General features: G+C 48.7%; 1 protein-coding gene and 1 long non-coding RNA gene across 2 annotated transcripts in view; one reads left to right on the forward strand and one right to left on the reverse strand.

Annotated features, from left to right (window-relative positions):
* The window catches only part of Tekt5 (tektin 5), a 37,504-nt gene that overhangs the window by 8,515 nt on the left and 2,920 nt on the right, over nt 1–26,069 (reverse strand). The window contains exons 2-5 of the mRNA NM_001291001.2: nt 20,689–20,772; nt 19,597–19,667; nt 16,324–16,467; nt 12,431–12,653 (exon numbers count right to left, since the gene is read on the reverse strand). Coding sequence (NP_001277930.1) covers nt 12,431–12,653; nt 16,324–16,467; nt 19,597–19,667; nt 20,689–20,772 — 522 coding nt within the window. The remainder of the gene's footprint in view (nt 1–12,430; nt 12,654–16,323; nt 16,468–19,596; nt 19,668–20,688; nt 20,773–26,069) is intronic.
* On the forward strand, nt 4,884–12,459 carry Gm41419. Its single transcript, XR_875900.3, has 3 exons — nt 4,884–4,948; nt 11,614–11,752; nt 12,383–12,459. It is a non-coding gene; the product is annotated as a predicted gene, 41419 (long non-coding RNA).

Below are 26,069 nucleotides of genomic sequence, written 5' to 3' on the forward strand. Positions count from 1 at the left end.
GCCATTCAGAGCAGAAGTGGATGCCCTCTGGAAAGAACAGATTTCTCTCCAGACTAATACCCTCCTGCCTTGTTATACTACACACTCAAACAAGGGCACGCGCGCGCGCGCACACACACACACACACACACACACACACACACACACACGGCTGCCTGGCATCTTGGCCCAGGCTCTGAGGGATTCCCCTGGAATTTTCATCTTTCCGTTCCCACAAAGCTAGGGAAACAGGCTCCAGGGCACAGTTTGGCTCATCCCAGAGTCTGGGTGGGACCTCTGGGGATTGGTCCCCAGGGGGTCACCCCATGGGAGGAGTTTTGGCACACTGGATCAGGCAGCTGCCAGGCTTTTCCTGCCCTGGCTGGGAGTGGTTGTGAAAGGGTGGCATGGGAGAGAGAATTCCTTTTTCACTCCTCTGCATCCCCATAAGGCAGGGTGCCTGCCACTCAAAATAGGGAGCCTCGGCAGGGTGTGTCCGAAGCCTCCCTGGTGCTGCACGTCAGAGGACAGATGACTCCATCTCCCTAAAACTGACCAGTATTGGAGTCACACACGCTCCATAGCTCAGCTACTGTTCTTATTTGCTGTGACCTTGTGAGTTTCCCAGCCTCTCTGAGCCTAATGCAATCTGTACTCCACGTCTACAGAGCCCTTCCTAATTGACAGATGTGTTTTCTTTCATTTGCTAGACTGGCAAAATTACAATAACCTACTAAGGTGTAGCTATGAGGACTGAATGAGATGGCTAACTCTTACATTGGCAGCTCTGGATGGTTCACAGAGCTGGTGAAGATGTTACGGGATATGTCTGTGAGTGGATGGATGCTCAGGAGTTCCATCAAGCCGGGCGTTGGTGGTGCATGCCTTTAATCCCAGCACTTGGGAGGCAGAGGCAGGTGGATTTCTGAGTTCAAGGCCAGCCTGTTCTACAAAGTGAGTTCCAGGACAGCCAGGGCTATACAGAGAAACCCTGTCTAGAAAAAAAAAAAAAAAAAAAAAAGAGTTCCATCAAGATTGATGGTCTCAGCAGGCATGCCCAGTTTGAGTGGCCCTCATCTCATCCATCACAGCCCAAGTCCAAGCTGCATCGAAGCACAGAGAAGAAGTGACCTCTTTCTCCTGAGCTCTGAGGCGCACGCCTGCCTTCCCCACAGCTCCTTGCTTTCAGACTCAAGTGAGGACCTCACTGGTGGCACAAGCCCGCTGCTTGCTTATAGGGGACTAAGATATGGTTGACTCTGAGCTAAATGTCAAGGGACCATGGACTGGGAACCATAAGTTCAAGCTGCACGGTGGAAAGGTGACTTTTCATAGTCACAGGATAAAACAGTCACAAGTACCAACTCACTGCTGGGAACACCAGGTTGGCAGGTCACAGCAGGGTAGGAAATCTCCTGGTTGCAGGTACTGCCTGGTGACCACCTTGGCCGCAGGGACCATAGAAGCTAGAGGGTTGCTTGGCTGGACCATTACAAAGGTTCTTCCTGCTGACTACAGGGATGTTAGGTCAGACAAGAGGGGATTAAAGATAGTCCAAGATAATTGTCTCTGGGTCTGCAACTTTACAATCACAAAGCTCTAATCAGCCATCAGTCTGTAAGAATCCTAACACTGTGTTCTGGGAACTCCAGTTCAAGTCATTTTCATCCTGGGGACAAGCTAACCTCCAGTGTTCCTGGGTATCTTCTCTTTGATTCTCCCTCTTTCCTTTTACATTTTATTTATGGGGACTGGGGCAGCGCTGGTGTGAACCATGACACAAATCAACAGGGAGATGAGAAGACAACTTCTGGGAACCAGAGATCTCAGAGTTGAACCCAATCTGTTGGGCTTACCCAGAGAGTGTTTTTACCCACTGAGCCATCTCTCCAGCCTTTCCTTTTTGAGACAACCTCTCACCTCTGTAGCCTAGGCTGGCCTAGAACTCAGGGTGATCCTCTTGCCTCAGTCTTCCAAGTACCAATGTATACTGTATGCATCATCATATCTGCTACACTTTGTAAGTCTTCAAGTCGATCTCTTCCAGATGACTCAACTTGGCGTTTGTAGTATGAGGGCTGCCAGTGTACGTGGAGTTGGGTGTGGCTGTGTTTTAATAAAACTTTATACAACCAGGTAGGGGCTAGAATTTAGCCCTAGGCCTATTCGTTTGTAACTTACTACATCACCACAAACCGAGTCATGACCCCTCAGTGCTACAAAGCTGCTACTCCTTAGGCTGCTGGGATTCAGAGAACAGCTACTCTAAAGCTGTGGTTTTTCAACTTAATGCTATGACCTTTAATATAGCCCCCCATGCTGTGGTGACCCCCATCCATAAAATTATTTTTTTTGCTACTTCATAACTATACTTTTGCTACTGTTATGAGTCCTAATGTAAATATTTTTGGAGATAGAGGTTTGCAAAGAGGTCATGACCCACAGGTTGAAAACCATTGCTTTAGCACCTTGCTACTCAAAATGTTAGCCAGAGGCCATTGACGTCTGAGAACTTGCTGGAGAGAAAGACGGTCTTGTCCCAGCCTAACCCTGCTCTCTGGCTCTGCTAACAAGGCTCTCAGGCGATTTTCCTGCATGTTCAAGGACAACAAGCAGGGCTGATGTGTGGTTTGAGACCAGTCTCTGGTTAAGTTTGCAAGGCAGAGGGACATGACTGGGAACGGGAGGACTCACAGCATCATGGTAAGGACAGAGGCAGGAAGAGTAAGAGGACATCTGCCAGGTGGAGCTGGGAAGGGAGCGGGGTGGGGTTGGGATCAGCACGACTGCAGTTTGCCTACCCAGCAAAATCCAAATGAACCTTCTAGAAAAGAGGCCTTGGAGCGGACAAACTGTACCTAAACAGGCACCACCTAATCCTGAACTTCTCCGAGCCTCAGTTTCCCCATCTGTACCTTGGCCACAGAGACAAAGCTAAGGAGTCTCTGTTTTCTCCCTGTTCCCCCACCCCCACCCCACTTAGGTCTCCTGTCAGCAATAGGCTGGGATTCAACTGCAGACAGAGTACTTGCAGAGCGCGCACAAAGTCCCAGCTTCTATCCTGGCACTGGGACACTGACTGGCACTGTACAGTGTGGAAGGCAGTAGTCCCCAACAGCCCCAAACAAAAGGACTTTACTGGGTAGAAAATTGGGCTGCTCTTCCCAGGTGGAACACAGACCAGGGCGATGACTTTGGGGGGAGGGGGATATGTGGCAGAGCTGCCTGCCTCATAAAGCTGCCTGCCTGCATCTTGTCTTGTGACAGCAGCACAGGCCTCCAAGGCCAGGAACTGAAGTTTAATGTGGACAGAGGAGTGGATTTAGCTCCAGCTGGCAGTCACCTCCTCCAGCTTTGTGCAACCTTGCAAATTTATTGTTTTCTGATTTGCACAAACCCAGGGGTTTCCAAGGAGATGCCTGCCTTGATCCAAACAGACTCTCCAGCTTCAGAAAGGGAGTACTGGGGCAGTGGGGGAGGGGGGGGAGGGGGGAGGGGTCAATAGTGAGATATTTTTCAACTTCATCCAAGCCCAGGAGCAAAACGTGGAGAGAGAAGGGCTCAGGAACCCTGCCAGGAACCCAGGACATGGAAGGTCCTGTGCTAGGGTCCTCCTGTCAAGCTCTTAAATGTGGGTATTGAGAGAGGAGGGAGGGAAGCGGTCCTTGGGTAGGAGTACTTGATGCATACAGACAAGGACCTGAGCTCAGTCCTCAAGGCCCACAGGAAAATCTGGGTGTGGTCCTGTGCCCCTGTGACTCCATGCTGAGAGGAGCAGAGACAGGAGGATTTCTGAGACTTGCTGGCTGCCATCCCTGTACTACAACCAGAGAGAGACCCTGTCTCAGGGGGAAGTGGTGGAGATGATAGGGCAGGGTGCCCTCAGCAGTCACAAGACAAAAAGTCTCCAAACTTTGATAGACACATCAGGAGTAAATTTGGGTTGTAAATGATTGCTCAGATATGCAGACGCCAAGCAAGCCCTGAGCACAACAGCGCCTGAGGAGCACAAATGTCAGATGTTAACAGACAGCCTCCAGCAGGGGTCCTGAAATCCCTGCTAGACTTTGGGAATGATTTGGGGTGGGGACCTTCAGGATGGTTGATCAGGTAAAGGTGCTTGCAGCCAAGTCTGAGGACCTGCATGGTGGAAGGAGAGTAGGATTCCCACAGTTTTTCTCTGACTTCCACAAATGAACTATGGTGCCTCCTCCAACAAATTAATGTAAAAATAAACCAAAGTGGAATGGGGGCACTTTATACCGCTCTGGAGCAAATTCTTGGAAATCCACTGTCTGAAGGCTTCAAGGGCATTTCCTCAACACATTTTTCTTTTCTCCTTCCTTCCTCCATCTCAAATTTCTCTCTCTCTCCTCTCCCTCCCTCCCTCTTCTCTCTCTCTCTCTCTCTCTCTCTCTCTCTCTCTCTCTCTCCAGGATCTCAAACTCATTAAACATAGCAGAGAATAGCCTTAAATTTCTGATCCTTCCAAGTGCTAGGATTACAGGTATTGATGATGATGCCCCTCCCAACACACACACACACACACACACACACACACACACACACACACACACACACACTTTGCCTGAGTTTTCTCTAGCACTGGGGACCAAACCCAGGATGTCATGAACACCAGTCATGCACTCTACCAACTGAGCTACATCCCTGGGAACTTTTAAGAGGATTATAGCCAGCCATACCTGATGTGGACTGTGGTTGTTTTGAAGGCCAGTGACCTCCATAGGCTTGTATTTGAATGTTTGGTTTCCAGTTGGTAGACTATTTAGGAAGGGGTAGGTGTGGCCTGTTAGAGGTGCTCCTAGGGTGAGCTTTGAGATTTCAAAGCCCAGCCCCCCACCCTCCAACTTGTAGATCAGGATGTAGGCTGTTAGCTACTGCTTCAGAGCCACACCTGCCTGCTGCCAAGCTCCCTGCCATAATGATCATGGACCAACCCTCTGAAACTGTAAGTAAGCCCTTAGTTAAATGCTTTCTTTCATAAGTTGCCTTTATTACGATGTCTCTTCACAGCAGTAGGAAAGTAGCTAAGACACCAGCTCAGAGGCTCCTGGAGGTGGATCTAACCATCATCACTTCTCCAACACAAAGTTAAGAAGACACATGCCCATGTCACCTGCCTGTCACCTGCCTACTGAGTCTTCTCTTGCTGCGTCTCCTAGTCCACATCACTGTTACAATGGTTTATTTCTTCTCATCATCATGGTCCTCTTCCCTTCCTCCTCCTCCTGTCCCTCCTCCTCCTTGGCATGTATATGTGCATGTGGTGTGTGCTAACACATGTGAGTGCTCATTCACGTATGTGTGGGGCATGTGGGTGTGTGGATGCAAGTGGTGGTCTGACGTTGATGCTAGATGCCTTCCTTAATTGCTCTCCACTTTTTATTAAGGTGGGTCCATCACAGAAGCCAGGTTCTCTGGTTCTAGCCAGTCCACAGCCATCTTACTTTGGAGTTCCTGGCTTTGCTTCCCAAGTGCTGGGGTTACAGGTGGGCCGCATGCCTGCCAAGCTGTCATGTGGTGCTGAAGAGCTGAGCCCTGATCTTCATGCTTGTACAGGAAGTGTTTTTCCACAGAGCCATCTCCTTGATCCTTTCATTATGGACCAGGATCCTGCAGTTCACAGGAACTAATCTCCAAAAACCCCTCGGCTGGATCTAAACGAAGTCACTCTGCTTGTCCACACACACCTTTGCCTTTCTACATTTTTAAATTTTTTTAAACTTTGTGTGCATAGGTGTTTTGCCCTAATGCATGCACCACATGTAGGCAGTTCCTGACAGGGCCAGAAGATGGTGTGAACATCCAGTAAGACAAGAATTGCAAGTGTTTGTGAACCACCAATGTGGGTGCTGGGACTTAAACCCAAGCTCTCTGGAAGAGCAGCCCACGCTCTGAACCACTGAGCCATCTCTCTACTCATTTCTACAATGTTTAGAGCTAAGGCTCTTTCATCTAATACTGAGTGTATGCACAGGGCCAGGCAGGGCCAGGCCAGCAGCTCTGCCTCCAGGACTTGGCCTGATTGAGAAGCCAACCGTCGTCAGTAGCTTGGTCCTTCACCCCAGTGCTGGAAGGGATCCGGCTGCTTGCGAGGCACAAAAGCATTTCCCATCCACAGAAACCTCACTGTCAAACAGAGGCCAGCAGCTAGAGCTGGGATCTTGGCTCCCCACTGACTGTCAACCCTCAGACTCTTCATTTTCCTGTCCAGTTCCCAAGCAAAGGGGTGGTTTTGATGATGCTAACAGCCATTTGAAAGTCAAAATGCCAAGGACTTCAGCAGAAAAGAAAGCCTTGTAGGGTTTAAGACTCACAGCCTTCTGTAGTCTGGTTAAACTCTTTCCATGACAAGTAACTTTCCCCATCCCTTCTCCCCTTCCTACACTCCTCCCCCCTTCCTGTTCTCCCTCTTTTCCTTCCTCTCTTCCCCCTTCTTTTCTTTTTCTTTTCTTTTTTTTTTTCTTTTTTTTTTTTTTTTTTTTTTTTTTGATAAGGTTTTACATATCCCAGACTGCTTCAAAGCCACCATAAAACTGAGGAAGACCTCAAAGCTCTGACCCTCTGTCTCTATCTCCTGAGTGCAAGAATTGCAGGCAGGTACCCCTGTGCCTAGTTTATACAGCACTGGTGGGTGAACCCCGAATGTCATGCATGGTGGGCAGGCATTCATCCAACTAAGCTACATTCAGAAACCTCCCTCAGGTTTCTGAAGACTCTAACACAGCTCAGCACCCTCTGCTGTACAGTCACCTACTCAAGGCTTTGAGGCTCTCCAAACTAGTGGCCAATTAATCAGTGGACTCTAGGGTTTGAAATACAAAGGGGATGGTCTCAGGAGGTATGAGGCCTAGCAACAAGCCAGGCAAAACAGGCAGGTGGTCGTCTCTGTCGGGTAGAGATAGAGTATGTCAGGATATAAGCCACAGTAAGATTGGGTTTAAGTAGTGGAGTGCATCCAGAGTAGGGGATAGAAGCAGGCAGAATTATTCTCAAGTTTGCAAGTGAGCACTTACAAGTTGAAGCCCTAGGAAACCCCTGGAATTATCTGGAAGTTGGAGCTACTAAATTGAGGTGGGGAAGACTCTCGGTGGAATAAGCAAGAGGGTGAAAGTCCTGGAGATGGGGGTTCAAGCCTGTTAAGAAGAGGCCTCTTAGAAATCCATGTCCAGGCCTGGGGTGGCTCAATAGGTAAAGTGCTCACCCACGAGCATGAGGACCTGAGTTCGGACCCCCAGCACCCACTAAAGGACTGTAGTTCTGGTTATGGGAAATGAGAGACAAACCCTAGAGCTTGCTAGTTACCCAGCAGAGCTGAATAGGTGAGCTCCAGGCTTGGTTAGAGGTCTTGTGTCAAAATGTAAGGCAGAGAGTGATGGAGGAAGATACCTGATGCTGGCGTCTGGCTTACACACACACACACACACACACACACACACTTCTCTCTCTCTCTCTCTCTCTCTCTCTCTCTCTCACACACACACACACACACACACACACACACACACACGCACTGCACACACCACACAAACATGCACATAGAAAAAAAGACATCCAAGTGCAGGTGTGGGCATGCAGCTGGGTGTGGGACCAGAGCAAGGCTGAAGAAGGTGTGACTCAGCAGTCAGGGCTGACTATGGCTGTGGGAAACAATCACCTGAGGGACCGGGCAGAGTGATGTAAATACAGTGCTTATACTGAAATTCTCAAAACTAAATAAGAGAAAAAGAAAAGACTCATACAAGCCTGCCTGTGGTGCGTGCTCCAAAGTCTAGCATTTGGGGGTCTAAGGCAGGAAGATGATAGTTTGAGGCCAGCCTGGGCTATATTGCAAGTTCTTGGTAGCCTAGGCTATACAATGTATCTCAAAAAGGAAAAAAAAGCATTTATTATTTCCCTGGCCATCACACACCGCTCCCCTCAGTGATGGTCATACCTGTCTCCTGTCTGCTCCGTGTCTCCTGACTACATACAGTTCACAGCCAGCAGAGAAACAGCCTGATTGAGGCTGGGCTTCTGGCATGTCTGGCTCACCTTGGTGCCAGCCTCCTGATGCCACACCCCTGACCACAGCAAGAGGGAAGTGATATTTGGATCCAAGGACTGCAACAGGTTACCTGGGGGCCAAACCCCACAGGGGCATTTCACATCCCTGCACAAATCTGCCTAGGTCTATGTAACGGGAAAGCCTGACTTGGTCGCTTCACTTCCCAAGTGGGAAAGTGGGCAGGAGAGGGAAGGAGAGAGCTAGCTGCTTGCCCAGAAGTTCATCCAGGCCAACACACACTGCTTTTGATCTTCCCAGAGAAATCCGTGGCGTCAGCAGCCAAGGCTCCAACGTAGCTCATTAGGAACGCTGATTCCCAGGCCCCGCCCACTGGCTTAGTCGGACCAAACACAGGGAACACAGTGCGCAGGTCTGCACGGCTGGCCAGGTTCTTTCTTCTCTCACCCCGTTTACTCCTCCACTTCTGCCTTACTGTGCACAGCTTACTTCAGGATTACCTGTATCTTTCTCTAAATCCAGTCACTTTATTTTATATGTCATTATTGTTAGGATTTTCTTGTTTGGGGTTCTTATTATATTTTTAATTGCATTTACTTGTTGTATATATGTGGTGCGCACACAGGGGTGGGGGGCGGTAACAAATGAGACCAGAAGGCAGCTTCAAGGATCAGTTTTCTTTTTTTTTTCCCACCATGTGGGTCCTGGAAATAGAACTTTAGACAGCAGGCTGGATGGCCGTTACCAGCTGACCATCTCCTTCCCCTAAGTGTTTTGTTTCTGCTGGCTTAATTTTGTTGTTGTTGTTGTTGTTGTTTCAAAAAAGGGTCTCTCACTCTGTATGCCAAGAACTAGCAGCAATCCTCCTGCCTCCACCTCCCATGCACTGTGAGTCTCCACGCCCAGCTCAACTCAGTTTAGAAACAAAAAGAGCGCTTATTTTAAGTGGAAGCTTTCTATCTCTAACTATCATTGGTGTAAATCAAACAGCATTGCTGTATGTGGAAAGAACATTAACAATGCATAAAATAAGAAAGAGGCAAATGTGTGTGCTGGGACTCTTTAGTTAGGCATTGAGACCACCTGCACCTAAGGAAGGCTGCTGACGGACGGAGGGGCTGTGTTCTTACTATTCAGCTCAGGGATACTAATGGTCCTGTAACAGAACACAGCAAATGTCATCTTGCCTGCTGGGACCTGCCTCCAACACCTTTAGAATAAACATTTTCTTGTTCTTGTTGTGAAGACAGGGTCTCATTAGCCCAGGCTAGCCTCCAACTCCGTGTGAGGCCTGAGGATGACCTTGATTCTTTGACCCTTTGACTCCACTTCCTGAGTGCTAGGATCACATCACATGATCGTGTGTGCCATCGTGTCTGCTTTCAAACACGTGCTTTCGATAGCAGGGTCACTGCCCCGAGGTCTCCTCCTCGGCACATCTGTGAGTCCCATTCCCCTGTCTTGCACTGAATTTCACCCTAGCACACACAAGTAGATAACTGGATGTTGGAGAGGGAACATGGAGGATCCCAGGCTCTTGGCTGCCAGAGAACTCAGACCACCTAGGCATTATCCTCTCCCGCTCTGGGGCCAGCAACTACTTCCCTCCAGAAGATGGCTAAAAGCCTCAGTGTTCTCCTGTAAGGACCAGACCCCAGGGCGGTTACAGGTTTGGAGCAGCAAGGTGGCTTATCAAATAGAGGCACTGTCACAAAAGCCTGGGGACATGAGCTCAATCAATCCTCAGATCCTACATTAGAGAACCTCCACAAGTGCACATGTCCAAACAAGCACACACACACACACACACACACACACACACACACACACACACACACACACACACAGAGAGAGAGAGGGGGGGGGAGGGGGAGGGAGGGGGAGGAGAGGGAGAAAAATGAAATAAGTATTTTTTAAAAAGAAAGGAAGATTGCCCGAGGTTATAAGGGACTAGAGCCCCAGCAGTCGCGTCAAAGCCCATCCTCAGCACAGCACAGCTGGAAGCAATGAATGCCAGCCTCTATTGCATCTTACTCTGTAAAATAGTGTTTTGTCATCAATTTTGCTTCAGTAACTTTATGGCGAATTAAAAATCCTAAACTCTGATGTCAAATTAAAAGGGAAAAATCCCAAGTTCTGTAGCAACCCAAAGACAAGTGGTTCTCAGAGGTCAGGAAGGAGGGGTTGCTTGCTGAACCCAGTTCCAGGGTACGGACTGACGTGCAGCCTGTGAGCCAAACTTGGTCCACTGCATGGCCTTGTAAAGAAAGTTGGTTGGTTTTACAAGCTAAGGTTTCTCTGCGTCGCCCTGACTGTCCTGGAACTCACTCTGTAGACCAGGCTGGCCTCAAACTCAGAGATTCACCTGCCTCTGCCTCCCGAGTGCTGGAATCAAAGGTGTGCACCATAACCACCCAGCACAAATAAAGTATTATTGGAACACGGCCATGTTCATTTGTGTACAAGTTATCCATAGCTGCCTTCTTACACACCCTCAGGATGGAGTAGTTGTGACAGCAACCATATGGGTCCACAGACCTAAAGCTATTCATTATTCAGAGCAAACTCTATGATGGAGTCTGAAGATTCAGTGTGAGACTGGAAGGTGCGGCCGTGCTGTCTCTGCCTTCTCTCTCTCTCTCTCTCTCTCTCTCTCTCTCTCTCTCTCTCCATGTGTGTGTTTGAGTGTGTGTGTGTTCGAGTGTATGTGCGAGTGTGTGTGCGTGCGCGCGTGTGTGCTCTCACTCTCCACCTCATCCCCTGAGACAGTCTCCCACTGAACCAGGGTGACAGTCAGAGACCCTCCCGTGTCTGTTCCCCTCAGCACAGGGTTACAGCAGGGAGGGGTTTGTAGGACAGGAATGTTCAGGGTAGGCTTTGATAATAAGTGACATTTGAAGCAGAGGTTGGCCACAAGGACACCAGAGGAAGACTACCCCACCCCCACCCCACCCCACCCCCACCTCGGCAGAGGAAAGAACACACCAAGGTCCTGAAGCACACAGTGAGCAGGTGTGTGTGGGGAAGGACAGGGACATGGGAGGGGCTGTAGTAAACAACAGCAGGGAATGAGGGCAGAGAGAAATGGGAGCCAGGATGTTGTTTTTCTTCCCACTGACACAGAGAGCCAATAAAGACTTTAGAGCAGTGGAGGGCCTAGATCATTCCTGAGAGAGTACAAAACCCTACAGGAATGGGCCCTCTTTACAACATTCTGTTGACTTCAGCCATGTGTAAAGGCCAGAGATTGATATCAGGTATCCTCCTCAATCTCTCCCCACCCTAATTTTTGAGGCAGGGTCTTTCATTGAGCCCAGAGCTATATTGGCTGGCATTGACCCTGCAGATCCTCCTCTCTCTGTTTCCCTAGTATTAGGGCCGCAGGCTCATACTGTAGAGTCTGTCTCTTTATGTGAGACTGAATTCAGGCCCTCACTTGTAAGGCAAGTGCTTTGCCAACTGAGCAGCCCCTCACCCCCTTACCCCCTTGCTGCTTCCCCCCCCCCACACACACCCTCTTTCTGGCTTTGCTGTAAACATCCCTGTCTGTCTGTTGCATCCATGGAGGCCCCCTTCTGACTCACTCCCTGCTGCTTCTCTCATTACAGTCTTGCAATTATTTTCAAGAAACTCATTTTGTCTGCACACCTGGGCAGATGCAAGTTCAGATTCGAGTGGGCGTAGACTGCTCCAGCAACTTCTAGCAAGGTCTGTCTGCCTGCAGCCCACTACACCACAGACAAAGAGGTATACAGCAAAAAAGCTGCTTTCACAGGGATTCAGGGCTAGTATCCCCAAATTCCCATACCTTGCAATAAGATCAATACCCCAAAGTTGCTCTGTGTAAATTCCACACCTACCACCACTCTCAGACGGACTGTTAGCTGCCTGTAGACAGGCGTGTTTGGGAGGCCCCTCCCTTTATCCCTAGTGCCCAGCATAGCTTCCAGTAGCCAGAAAGCACTCTACATTTGTGGTGTGCAGAGGAAATAAAGTTTGTGAAGGGAGGTTCCTCAGAGGTGTGAACTGACACATTGTACCCCAGTTACAGAGTAAACAGAGGGGAGAAGATAGGGTGGTGGGCAGAACTGAGCCATCCTCTAGCTCAGAAAGCTCCCATCCCTCTACAGGGGGACATCATGCCACAGAAAGCCTTTGAAAGCCAAAGGGTGCTGCTGTGGCAGAGAGGATGCGCTGGAACCCTCAGGGACAGTGCTGTCCTGGTCAAACTCAGCTCCAAACTTAGACAGAGAAGGAAGGGCACCAGGAGCCACAACAGTGCCCAGGGTGCCACAGCAAAAGCCAAAATTTCCAGTTTCCATCAATGACCAAAGATGCCCTCTTCCCCTGGGATGCTCACAGCCCTCTCTTGGACAGGCTTCAGCACCTGATTGGACACAGCACCTTGATGCTCCACCTGCTTACCTTAGCCAGCTGTGTCTGCAGCTTGTTCTTCACATCTGTCTCCTCAGAGATGCGAGCGTTGAAGGCTAGGTTGGTGTTGGTGAACTGCTTCCACATCTGGTCCGACAAGGTCTCAAACAGGTGCTCTGCCTCTTCCCGCAGCCGGATGGAGTTAGCCCGCATGTTCTGAGCATGTCTGATGTTGTCATTGCTGAACTTGGCCCAGGTTTCAGGAATGGAGACCCTGCAAACATACAAGGGCAGGCAGAAGTCAGCTGGGGAGCTGCTGACAGGTCTTGGTAACCCTGGTTCAGGCGATACTCAACCTTGGCATGTGGGTCTTCCATGTTTCTGCACACCCAAGGGTAAACCTGCCTCCTGCTTTCCTTCTCAGGAGCCCCCAGCACAGCCTCGATCACCACAGACAACCCTGTTGGGGACACTTGCCCTAATTCATCCCTCCTTTTCAGGCACAAATGCAGTCAGAAGGGCTCGGTGACTTTCGATAAGGCACTTGGGAGTGGATGGGACAGGTGGTGGTCCTTCAAGTAGCTCTGCCCTCCACCTCCAAGACCATAACAAGGTTAAGAAGCCCAGAGTGGCTCAAGTGCCCCAACTCAGTGACGAACCTGTGGCTATGCACCTAACCAACCTGTTTACTCAACAAATAGGGGCTTTAGTTGGCGGGTGTTGTGCCAACAACACACACACACCCTACCCTAATCATTACATTTTGAAGGTCCACCACAGCCACACTTTATTCTAAGCCCCAGAAGCAGAGCTGTGAGTGACAGCACCCAGGTCCCTGAGGCAACTCATACCCAGAGCAGGAAAGCATAGTAAAGACAGCAGCTGTTCACACATTCTCTATGTGCCCAGAAGGAATTTAAAAGCAGGTGATGACGACTCTGAGTCAGTTCTGAATTTCAGCTGTTTAATTCAACTGAGATATGAAAACACCACATGGGAACTTCCAGAAATAAACACTTTATACATTTTATTTGATCTATTTTAACACCTTGTATGACATTATGTTTATTTACTTATTTAGTGTGGGTGTGTGCCTGTGGAGTCAGAGGACAGCCTGCAGAACTCCCTCCTTCTACAGTGTGGGTCCTGGGGATCAAACTCAGGTCATCATGCCTGCAGCAGGAGTCTAGCCCCTTAAGCCATCTTACTGACAAAATTCATAAATGTTAAATATCTTCCTCTATGACATGTTGCTGTGATCATTCTGTTTATTAGGGTTATTGTTAACTTTTGTTTGAGCCAATCCTTATCATAAGTTTTTATGAATGTATTAAAAAAACAGATGTTGTAGTGGTACACATCTGGAATCCTAGGAGGCTGAGGTGGGAGAACCATGAGTTGTCTCAAAAAGACCAAAATAAAAAACAGAACAAGAACCTATAATATTGAAGTGTTTGGGCACCCTACATTTCCATTCACAGGGAGAGTGTGTGTAAGAATATAACCTGGGAATCTGCAAGGGCTAGCCTGGGAGACCCTGTCTAAAAAAACAAAACAAAACAGAAACCAGCCAAGCAACCAAACAGCAACCAGCAGCAACCCCCACCCCAAGTGTATGCTAAGACAATGTGCTCCCACAATGTGAGACGTTATCATTGTCAGTAGATCTGATGCCATGCCCCTGTCTTCCCCTGGGTGAGATCCCTAGAGATAATTTCCCAATTATTTCTAATAATTCTTGGGGGAAGTCACCAAAGATGGCTTGTCTCCCCATATGTTATGCACCTCAGTAGCAAGAATGTACTTGCCCAGAGCCCAAGTCTTCTAAAGACAGAAGGGAGTGCAGGCTTGGGTGGAGAGGCAAGGAGTCACCACGGGCAAAAAACATAGACATAGTGCCCATTGTGGGCTCAAAGCTCAGCTCTGCCAGCTGCTGTGTGAATTTAGCTCAGCCATTTCATCTCTCTATGAACTGGTTTCACAAAATGGGGATAATTATAGTGCTTATGGCCAGGATAAAATTCCTATCATAGTTCTTGTCAAATGATTATTAATTCATAAGATGTTGTGTGTAAAGCTCTCAACACAGCAAATGTCACCATCACCACCTCCATCTCTGTCAGCACTGTGTTATCACTGCTGTCATCATCAGCATCATGACCGTCACCAGCATCATGGCTCCTAACCCAGGCTGCTGAGAACTGCACTAGGCAGAGGCATTGCAATCCATCCAGTCAGTCACTAGACCTCCTCTTTACTCTGCCTCAAACCTGCAAACAGAGTCCTGAGCCAGCACATCCAGGGAGCAAAAGTGGCCACAAAAGGCAACTCTGAGTGTCCAGTCACTTGAGGGCTAAAGCAGTCTCTCTTAGCAGAGACGACTTGGTGCCAGGTTTAGGGGAAGGCATTCACAGGGAGAGGGGCCCTCTTGGTCGCCCTGTGCAGATGGACAGCTGTGGCTCCAGCGGCAGAGCCTCACTATTCCAGGGCCTTGACTTTGTTGGAAAGAGGAGGAATGATCCCAGGAAGTGACACCAACCAGAAATCAAAGAAAGGCACCTTACCTTACCACTTGGCTAAAATCTAGAAGATGACCACTATAGGCCACAGAGCCTAGCCAGGGGCTTCTCTTCCTCTCTTTCTTCTCTCTTCCTTCCCTCCCTTCCATCCATTTCTTTATTCTTTCATTTCATAAATGCCTACTGTGTATCTACATAACAATAAACGCCTACTGTGTATCTATATAACAAAAATGCCTGTGTATCTATATAACAATAATTGCCTACTGTGTATCTATATAATGCCCAGTACAATTCTATCTGCTAGAAAAAAAAAAGACAGTGTGTGAAAGACCAAAGATAGACTACACCCTCTTGCCTATTCCCAGAGCATCTCTCTCCAGCCCTCTTCTCCTCAGACTGCAGCCTATGGATAAGGAAAGTGTGACTTGTTCTATGACCCTCCATGATATAGTGACATGCCCTCTACAATGTGCGACACATTCAAGAGGCACCTGTGTCACTCACAGCTGCCAGGGAGAGAAAATTATGCTGCACAGGAGCCCCCAGCCAGCGTCGGCTGTTCTGTCAGACACTGAGCTCTGGGCGCTCCGCATCCTGGATTCATCCTTTCTCCTCACAGCAACCCAGGGAAAAAGGTACTATTTTGCCCCCATGGTATTGATACATAAATATACCCCAAGAGCTCAACTTGGTTAACTTACCCACAGTGTGCACATGGAGGCTGGACCACAGCAGCCTTGTCAGCCTGGCTGCAGAATTGGTGTGTGTATGTGTGCGTGTGTGCACGTGTGTGCACGCGCGCACGCGCGCGCGCACACACACACACACACACACTAGACAAGCACTGAGCCTTATTCCCAGTCCCCCAAAATTTAATCTCTTCCCCATAAATCACAGTGCTGGTGGACACTACTAAATGGAATTTCTGCTCCTATTGGTGACAGCCATTATGTTTTATGCTTTGCTGTAACTGGCATGGGGGTTATTCCCAGAGTTCTCTGGCACTGTGGCAGTGACCCTGAGATGCTCTGCTAAGCCAATCACATAACCTGGATCTTGGAGATGGTGGAACAAGGATAGAAAGGTGGTACTGTGAACATGTACCCAGTGCCTCCCACCCACGGTCACACAGGACTGCAGGGCGAGTGCAGGGACTCCCATGACACTGATCAGTAGCTCCTACTGCTTGGCTCCCAGTGGCTTTCAGAACCTTCCCTACAGCCTTCTGCTTGGCTCTGGTGCTCCCCTACAGACTTCTGGTGAACTTTCATCTTAACCTGCTGGTCAAACTGAGACCCCACCCCTTGCAACAGAGGATGCCATTCAAAGACTGCTTGACTGGCACACAATACTCTTTATGCCTCTTGCCCTTTACTCTCGCTGGACCTGGCAAGAAACATGGAGAGAGAGCTTGGTACTCACGTTCCGTCAAACTTCTCCACGCCGTGGAAGAAGCTGATGGAGTCAGACGTGCTTCTTAGGTTAAAACAATTCTCGTCAATATACTGTGCAGAGCTCTTGTCTTCAATATCCCGCTCTAGGGAGTGCTGAGCATCCCGGTTATCTCTGCAGGGAGAAGCAATGTGTGGTCACCCTGAGTCCTCCACCAATGGCCCAGGCCGCAAGTCCAGTCCTCAGCCTCCCAGGAAAGTGCTCTGTGCACACCCAGAGGCTTCTCAATTCTATTTCCACCTGGTGTCACTCGCACCCAGAGCCACTAGCACTCGCTCCAGGACAAACTCACCTGTTCAGGTCAGGAAAACAGAAATGAGCCAGGCCAACATGGCTCAGGAGGTAAAAGAGCTTGCTACTTATGCTTGATGTCTTGTGTTTCATCCCTGATGTCACAGTGTAAGGAGAGAACTGACTCCTGAGAGTTGTCCTCTGGTCTCCAAATGACATGGGAGTGTGTGCCTGAACACACACACACACACACACACACACACACACACACACACACACACACGTAATGCAAATTGGGAAGAAAAAAAAAAGAGGATGGGCCAGCATTTACTATAAACGGCTAAGTAGTCAGTATCTCAGGGTCCAAGTAAGACAGCGTCGCAGTGGCGTTCACTCAGCCAGCCACAGAGGATATGGAGGTGTGTGTGTGGCATGCCCCTCTCCCACCCCTAAGTAAAGAGCACCTGCCAGAGGATGGGAGTCCAGTTCCCAGTACCCACGTGGTAGCTTACAATCATCTGTAACTTCGGGTCCATGGGATTTGTCCTCTCCAGATACCCGGTACACATCTAGTACACTTATGTACTTGTAGGCAAACACTCATACACAAAAAATAAAAATAAGGCTTTAAGAAAAATCCCTGTATTGCTGGGCAGTGGTGGCACACACCAGGCAGAGGCAGGTGGGACCTCTGAGTTCAAGGCCAGCCTGATCTAGAGTAAGTTCCAGGACAGCCAGGGCTACACAGAGAAACCCTGTCTCAAACAAATAAAACAACAAAATTGTATTTTATAAGAACAGATGGCAGGCTAGATTTAGAAGATCCCAAACATCTTCAGACAAAGTCTGTTTGGAGTCATGTCCATCACAAACTGTCACTGTGAGAGGGAAGGCTATCTGAACAGAAGGGTCACCGTGCAGATAAAATCCCCTCACTGCCTTCAGGTTGCTCAGATTTAAACAAACCCAGCAAACGCAAATATAATGACCATGGTAAAGGGAATCATGGGGGCTTTAAGATGACAGGAAGTAAACAGCAGAGGGAACCGTTAAAGCAGCCAGAGAGAGCTAACATGGAGGACTTCCGGGGTTGAGTTCGGTGCTCAGTAGGAATCAGCACTCTGGACAAAACTGCACAGGTGACCAAGAATCCAAGCTAACATAGAAGCAGAAAAGCTGGAAGTAGCCAGCTCTGGGGGCCGAGGAGCAGCTCAGAGTCAGGGACTGGACAGAGTGAGGAGCTGGGTGGAGTCGGAGGCAGGTCAGGTGACGAGGAGAGGAGGGGTGGGGCAGGACTCTAGTTCAGGCTCCTGGAACCAGAGATAAGAAGCTTGGCCAAGGCAAACCATCTTCACGATTCTCAACCAAATGACATCTACAATCAGATGAATGCATTCCGAAAGGGGAATTCAGAAGCTGCTCTGCAGGAAAACAGGAACTCTTGACTCTTAGTAGAAGTTTGCTTCAGATCTAAACGTACCAAGTAGACAGTAATTCCTAGCTAGGGTCTAGCGGCTCTAGAAGCTTCTAACCTGAACCTCTTCCTGGTTGTTTGTTTGCTTGTGTTCCTGTTTGTTGAAGGTGAGTTCTTGTTAATAATAGTCAGGGTCTTTAAGTGATAAGGCAATGACTTTACTCAATTAGGGTTCAGCCAGGCACCAGTTACAAAGACAGCCTTCCCTTTAGCCCCTCCCCTCTCCTCCCTCCCTTTAGCTCCTCCCCTCTCCTCCCTCCCTTTCTTCCCCCTCTCCCTATGTCTCTATCTCTCATCTTAATCTCTGGCTTTTCTGGTTTTTCCATCTAAATAAGAACCTTCTACGTCTTCCTTTCCTGTCCTGTGGATATAGCTGGTATTGAAAGGTGTCTAATCACTCAGACGAAAGGAAATGCAAGTCCCCAATGGTGGTGCTACCACACGTATACCCGGGAACTCCTGTTAGGACACCCCACCAGGATCCACCCAGGGGCCACATTAGGTCAGGATAAAGAAATTGGGCTCTGTCTTGGCTGATGAACTGGGCTGTAGTGAAAGCCAGAAGATAGCTGGGAAGTCCGAGTGCAGCTGGCACTGCTGCTGTGTGCTGGAGGCCAGGAGGAGGCAGAGAGGCCTCTGTGTTGTCCTCCTTTTGGCCTACTCTCACCCGGCTGTCAGTCCACCAGGAAGGGCCCAAGCTTGGCTCCTCCCAATCAAGAGGAATCTTTTCTGTTCTTTGTGGATGCATATACCTTGAGAATGCCCTGCTTCCTATATATAAGTCTCAGACCTGGCCCAGAAAACCCGTGTTAGCCTTGGAGTCTCCTAGCAAGCTAAGTCTGAGCATTCCCACGCTACAGACCACCCTCCTGGTCACATCAGGAAGGGCAGCCCGGGCCATGCCCTCTGAGACAAGAGCCAGCAAACAAGAAAAGCCAGCAGAGCAGCGTGCCCGAGTCTAGGAAAGGTAAATGCCGCCGAGCTCTGGTGCCACGGGGAGAAGCCGTCTCCTGGGAGCCGAGGGGCCCAGGGGCTTAGCTGGGGGCCCCAAGCCCAGCAAAGCTTAGGCCTCCCTTTAATTACGTTAGGGGCCCCCGGCTTGGCATGATACCAGCTTGCATCATGGTCTAAGAACAGAAGCTGGTGCCTTTTGAAGACTCCCTGCTCAAGCATCCACCGGCACCCTTCTGGAGATGTCCCAGTCCATTGGCTTATTGCCTAATGTCACCGAGTGCCGCCCTTCCCAAATTCAGACCTAGCCTGGGGAAGCTATAGCTAAGATGGGCCTAGGGAGGCTGGTGCCTTCTGTCAGGGCCACCTAACAGGGATGAGCTAACTCCAGAGAGCAGAGAACATCCCTTGGTGGTTCCATCCATTGAGAGGAGCATTGGCAAATCAGGGCACACCTCCACCCTTCCCACCCACAGAACTGATGTTAAACATCTAGCAGCATACCATGATACTCAAGAGTTACCCAGAGACAAGTTTCCCAGAAACCTGGGAACCCACAAACAATCCTGAAGGAGAAGGTTCCTTACCGAATCTGGAAATCAATTCGTTTAGCTAATTTTCTCATCTGATCTTGGCAACATTTTAGTAAATCTACTTCCTGAAATGGAAAAAAAAAAAAGGTCAGAAAGAGCTGTCACAGGTGAAAGTTCACAGCTCACTCAGGGAAACACCAGAGTGGGGATTCCAGGACATGGAAGCTAAGAGTGGATGGTAGAGGCCTCAAACTCAGCATCCTCCTGCCTCAACTTTCCTAGTGCTGGCATTTCCATGTGCTGCCATACCTAGGTTTCTTCTTTCTCTAGACCCTTTCTCCCTTCTTCCTTACCCCTCTCTTCCCTCCTTCCCTTCCTTGTTTCTTCCTCCCACCCCTCCCTCTCTCCCTCCTCCTCCTCCTCCTCCTCCTCCTCCTCCTCCTCCTCCTCCTCTTCTTCTTCTTCTTCTTCTTCTTCTTCTTCTTCTTCTTCTTCTTTTTTCTCTCCCCCCTCTCTCTCCTCTCTCTCTCTCTGAATTGAACTCAGAGCCTAATATGAACTAGGAAGGCAATTCTATCACTGAGCTATCCCCCACATCCCCTTTTTATTTTGAAACAGGAGCAGAGTGATCACAGATTATTTTATCAATAAATTAAATCATGCACCTGAAGTGGTTTACAGTGTATAGTATATGCTTAATAAACACTATCTTTAGGATCAGAAGTAGCATTTGTCAAGCATACGTGAAGCCTTTGGTTGGATTCCCAGCACCGTATAAACTGGATGTCATAGTGTCTGTCTGTAATCCCAGTGCTCAGAAGGTAGAAGCAGGAGGATCGGGGGTTCAAGGTCATCTTCAGCTAAGTAAATTTGAGGATTGCCTGGGCTACATGAGAACAAAAATAAATACACGTGCTTTTACTATTATCATGGTGCCATTAAAATGGCCATTTTTAAAATAACAAGATTGAAATAAAATAATCCCATTATATTTTGGTTTCTCCCCATTCCTTCATGAGGACCTCAGGGCTCCACTCATGTTCTCTGAACCCAACTCCATGGGGCATCCTATCTGCTCTAGACAGGCCACTCAGAACCATCTGATCAGCCAGCTGTCCTCTCTCCCACTTCCAGGTAGTATCTTACCCGGATAAGGTTTTTCTCCACGTTGTCATGGACCAGGTCAATCCCGATCCTTTTCTCCCGATTGTACAGACACTCCAGGGCCACCTATTGGAAAAATGGGAAAGAGGGTATCCTATGGAGGCCTGGGTAGGCGCTGAGTGTAGGTGACATATGACCTATGCCTCAGGGGTTCTGTTCTATGAGAAACCTAGTGTTCTGTGGGCCTTGTCACTGTGCTTTTGGACCAGGGCCCCTGTACTCAAAGCAGGACAAGGACATGTCCTAGGAAGCAGAAGAACTGGGAGGGAACTCATAATGGTTCCCCTTGAAATCACCTTGATAGGGCATAGAAACACCTAGAAACCAGCATGTAATGCCTTTGTTCCCAATACTCAGAAGACAGGAGCAGGTGGATTTCTATGAGTTACTGGCCAGCCTTACATAGTGTGTTCCAGAACAGTTAGAGCTACATAGTGAGCCTTGTCTAAAAAGAAAAGAGAACGAAACAAAGAAAGATGGACAGAAGGATAGAGATAGACAGAAGATAGATAGATAGATAGATAGATAGATAGATAGATAGATAGATAGATAGATAGATAGATAGATGTAGATGATAGGTAGGTAGATAGATAGATAGATAGATAGATAGATGTAGATGATAGGTAGGTAGATAGATAGATAGATAGATAGATAGATAGATAGATAGATGATAGATGATTGATCGATAGATAGATCTAAGAGATCACCAAAGCATACCACTGGGTGTGTCCATGAAGATGATTCCAGAGGTGAGTAGCTTAGGAGGACTCAGACCTCATCAATGGATTAAGGTCAGAGGTTAGGTCTAGGTGGAAGTAGATCACAGGAGTATATCTCACAGGCTCTGGTCTCTTCCTGTGTTTCCTCTTTGCTTCTTATCTTCTAGGAAGTGAACAACCTCTGCCACTCATTCCCATGGCCATGATATTTGGGCCAATTGATTCTGGATGAAATGCTCTGACACTGTGAGTTGTCATCAACAGGCATTGATTACAGGGCCACATCCCTCCTTCACTCTCCTAAGCTTCCCCAAACTATGATGACAGTAAAGCCAAGTTCTGCTGCCACTTCAGATGTGACCTGTCAGTGGCTGTCCTACTTCTAGGGTTCAAACTCAGGCTCAGCCACTTCTTACTGTGTGCACTTGGACGTGCTGGATAACCTCTCAGACCTCCTGTGTCTTCATGTACATGAGGCCTTGGGATTGGTGCGTTATCTCACCAGTCAGGTTTGTTAGCAGACCATGTCCACCACCAAGTGTCAACCCTTCATGCGGAACCTGTCTGAGATGGAGCATCTTCCCTGTCAGCTCCACCCATTTCCTGAGCTGGGGTCTCAGACTGAATAAAGAGGAAGGGACAAGCTGAGCACCAGCATCATCTCTCTTTGCTTCCTGACTGTAGAAACAGTGTGGCCAGCTGCCTCACACTGCTGCCACCATGATGGACTGCTCCCTCAAACTGCAAGTAATAAACCCTATCCCTCAGCTGCTCTTGCAAGGAATTTTGTCATGGCATGAGAAAAGAGATTTGTCAATGGTCCCTGTTGGGGTTTTGATGACAATGCTCACCCTGCTCCATCAGCTCATATATTTGCATGCTTACTCCCCAGCTGGTGAACTGTTTAGGAAAGATTAGGAGACTTGGCCTTGTTGGAGGGGGTGTGGCCTTGTTGAGGAGGTGTGGCCTTGTTGAGGAGGTGTGACCTTGTTGGAAGGGCCTTGTTGCGGAGTCAAGGTGTATGTGTGTGTGTTGGGGGGGGGGATTCAAAAGCACACACACCAGGCTGACTCCCTCTCTGCTGCCTGCAGATCAGTGAAGCTCTCAGCTACTGCTCTAGCTGGCGCCATGCCTGCCTGCTTCCCACCATGATCACCATGGGTTAACCCTCTAAAACTGTAAGCAAGCTCCCAGCTAAACTCTTTTGTAAGAGCTGCCTTGGTCATGGTGTGGCTTCACAGCAATGGAACAGTGAGGAAGACAGTCCCTGTGGTGCTGCTCAAGTGGAAGGTAAGCTCCTGAAAGGAACAGGGCCTGTGAGATCATGACAACATTGCCACGGTCCCCGGCCTTCGTTCAGCCGTCTTGGGGACCTGAGCACAAGAGAAGGCAGGAGAATGAGCTTTGGGTATGGATGTTCTTATAGGGATGAGGAACAGTGATCATCCACCAGCTTGCCTGTGACATCATAAAGGCCAACAGGCTTAAGAAGTGAGCAGAGGGTCCCTAATCACAGGCACAGAGGAGCGGGGTCCAGTGGCTTGTTGCCCAGGAGCTTCGGGGGCGGCCCTCTGAGGTCTGCTTGGCTCAGGTGCAGAGGTGAAGCCCAGTGAGTGCACAGACAGCCCTGTCACAATCAGCCTGCATTCCAAAGAGCAAGAACATACCTAAAGAAATTCAAGATGGTTCAGTGGGCAAAGGCACTTACTGCCAAGCCTAATGACCCAAGTTTGCTCCCTAGGACTCACATGCCAGGAGAGAAGCAACACTTGCAAGTTGTTCTTTGAGCTCCACATACATACCATAGTGCACATGCATATGTGAATGCACACACACACATGTACAATACACACACATGTACAATACAAAATAAATTTTAATAAGGGATGCAATGAAAATAAGAGTACTCAGTGGGTGGTCAGGGAGGGAAAGATAGATGGTGACTAGTTACAGGATATTTGAACTGGTTTCTAGTTAGGGTGTGGCTCAGCCCTTGGCACACACCTTTAATCCCTTTGGCTGGAATACAAACGTGCCCTTACTACAAACCTTTAATCTCAAACAATGAAGGTAAAGGAAGCACCTATGTTTGAAAGTGATGTCTAAGAGGAAGATTTGACAGAATAAGATATGCCCAACTCTCACGAGAAGAGAGGAAAGGGAAGCTACTTAGGGAGAGACAGACATACAGGAGAAGAGAGTACAGCACAGGATACAGTAGAGTCCATGGAGAGCAGCGCAGTAGAGTTGAGAGGGAGAGTAGAGCAGCCCAGAGAAGGAGAAGGAGGCAGCTTTACTGGGAAAGTTTTACAGAGACAGACTGAAGAGAGAGCAAGCTAGACACAGGCAAAGACAGCGAGCAAGAGAATGAGAAGGAGCCAGAAGATTAGAAAAAATTGCTGGAGTCAGTTTGAGGCCAAGCAGAGCAATTCAGAGGCTGAGAGAAAAGCCAGATTGAATAAGTTATCTGGGAGAGTTTAGGCCAGATCAGCTGTGTTGAACCAGCCAGCCAGAGCTCAGAAAGAACAAGAAAGGGTGAGCTTATTCAGCAGCAAGTCTCAGAGGCCGAACTCATTCTAGGCCTAGGTTAGCAGGCAGAGGCAGTAAACCTCAGAGATAATTATATCAGGTGAATAAAAGATACTTTTATTGTGACAGGAACATAGAAAGGCAAAGACAGTAGGAATGATGAATATTCTGCAGTGCAAAGGCCCTGGGGTTCGAGAAACAAGAAGAAAGCCACTGGGACTGGAGTGGAGAGAGGAAGGCCAGAACCTTAGTACTAGTTACGGAGGAAGGAAATTCAGGATGTGTCTGGCAATATAGCTGCAGAGTGCTCGCTTTGCAGTTCCCAAATACCACATAAACCTAGTTTACTGGTGAATGTCTGTAATCCCAGCACTTGAGAGGTGAAGGCCAGAGGAACAAGAGCTTAAGGTCATCCTGGGCTACATAGTGATTCTGAGGCCAGCCTAGGCTACATAAAACAGCACCCTACAACACTGCCCCCCTCCAAAGGTGTTAAATTTAAGGAAGCCATCTAGAACTAGTAGGAGAAGGATGCACTCTCTCTAGGTTGATATTTGAAACCACGCCTTCCTCTGGCTACTGAGGTGAGGAGCCTGGGAGCATCAACACTCCTGTTGCTGAGAAGCATCTGGTCTGTGGTAACCCAGGGACAGGGAGAAGATAGAACTCAGGTATTTCTGGTGCCCAAGTCCCTGTGCTCAGGCAGACCTGGGCTTCCAGACAAGCTGAGGGACTGAAAAGATGGGCAAGGGAGAGCAAGACTTCCCATGATGCTGCGTCTCTGCCCAAGCAGGGGGCGGGGGGGGGGGGGGAGGGTGGAGAGAAGGGCAGAGCTCTCCCCAGGTGGATTTGGGAGTTCCAGAGTGATAAGACCCTATGCCATGACCTTTTCTGTCAATGTCCCAACATTGGTGTAGACACAGCTGTCAGGTGTATCAGGCTTTTACAGGCAGCCGAGCACACTCCCACCTCACCCCCAACCCCCATGATCCTGTGAGACCCAGAACTAATCCCCACAGTTGGAAGCACACAACCACTTTGCTCCCAGCACCCAGCTTCTCTACCCAAACGTTCTCCGGGGCTCCTCTGCAGCCAGGAGGCCCCTGTGAGCTCTGGCAAACAGGCTAAAAAAGGGTAACCGGGATTCTGGAGACGCTATTGCCTGCTAGTGTGGGACAGAGTTAACAGTTAGTCTTTTGTCCTAACCTCACTTCCTTCTTCAAATAAGACTATCAAATGCTCTCTGCAAACAGGAGCTTGTCATTTGAAATAGCATTAGGACAAGAGCCACCTGCTGTGGCTGCCAGAGAGGGAAAGGGAGGAGAGGGAAGTGGGGAGGGAGGGAAGGGTCCCAGGCATGGAGATGGGTCTGCATGTGTCTCTGGAATCCTCATCGTGACAGAAAAAGTGGCTAAGCTACAGCTCCTGAGCAACAATTACCGGCAACCCAGAGACATCTAAACATGAAAAACTAGGGACCTGGGAGGCCAAGGAAGTGTCGGGAACGTCCACATGAAGATGGGTGTTTACTTATTCAAAAGTGTCCACTGATTCCTGTAGCTACTAAGGAAAGCTGGATGGAGGTACACACGCACACATGCACACATGTGCACATGTATATACACGCACATATATACACATGCATGCATGCACATATATACACACACATACACATATATACATGCATGCGTGTGCATACACACACATATGCACTTACATGCACACACACACACACACACACACACACACACCAAAAAAATAAAACCTGAACATGGACCTAACATGTGGCCCGCTATCACACTTAGTATGTACTTGAAGAACTAAGTTATCATTCCATAGAAATACCTGCAGCTCTGTGTTTATAGCTGTACTATTCACAGCAGCTAAGAAATGGAACCAATCTAGATAAAGAAAATGTGGAATATCCCATGGTGGGATTTATTCAGCCTAAAGAAAAGCGCAATTCTGACACTTGTAGGAAGGTAAATGGAACTGGAGATCATGCTAAGTGAGATAAGTGAGACTCAGAGACAAACAGATGTTCTCTGTTCTATGGTAGATCTGCAGCTGTGTGTGTGCGCGCATGCATGCGTGCATGTGTGCATGCGTGCGTGT

Source organism: Mus musculus, chromosome 16 (assembly GCF_000001635.26).
Source record: "Mus musculus strain C57BL/6J chromosome 16, GRCm38.p6 C57BL/6J".
Lineage (NCBI taxonomy): Eukaryota > Metazoa > Chordata > Mammalia > Rodentia > Muridae > Mus > Mus musculus.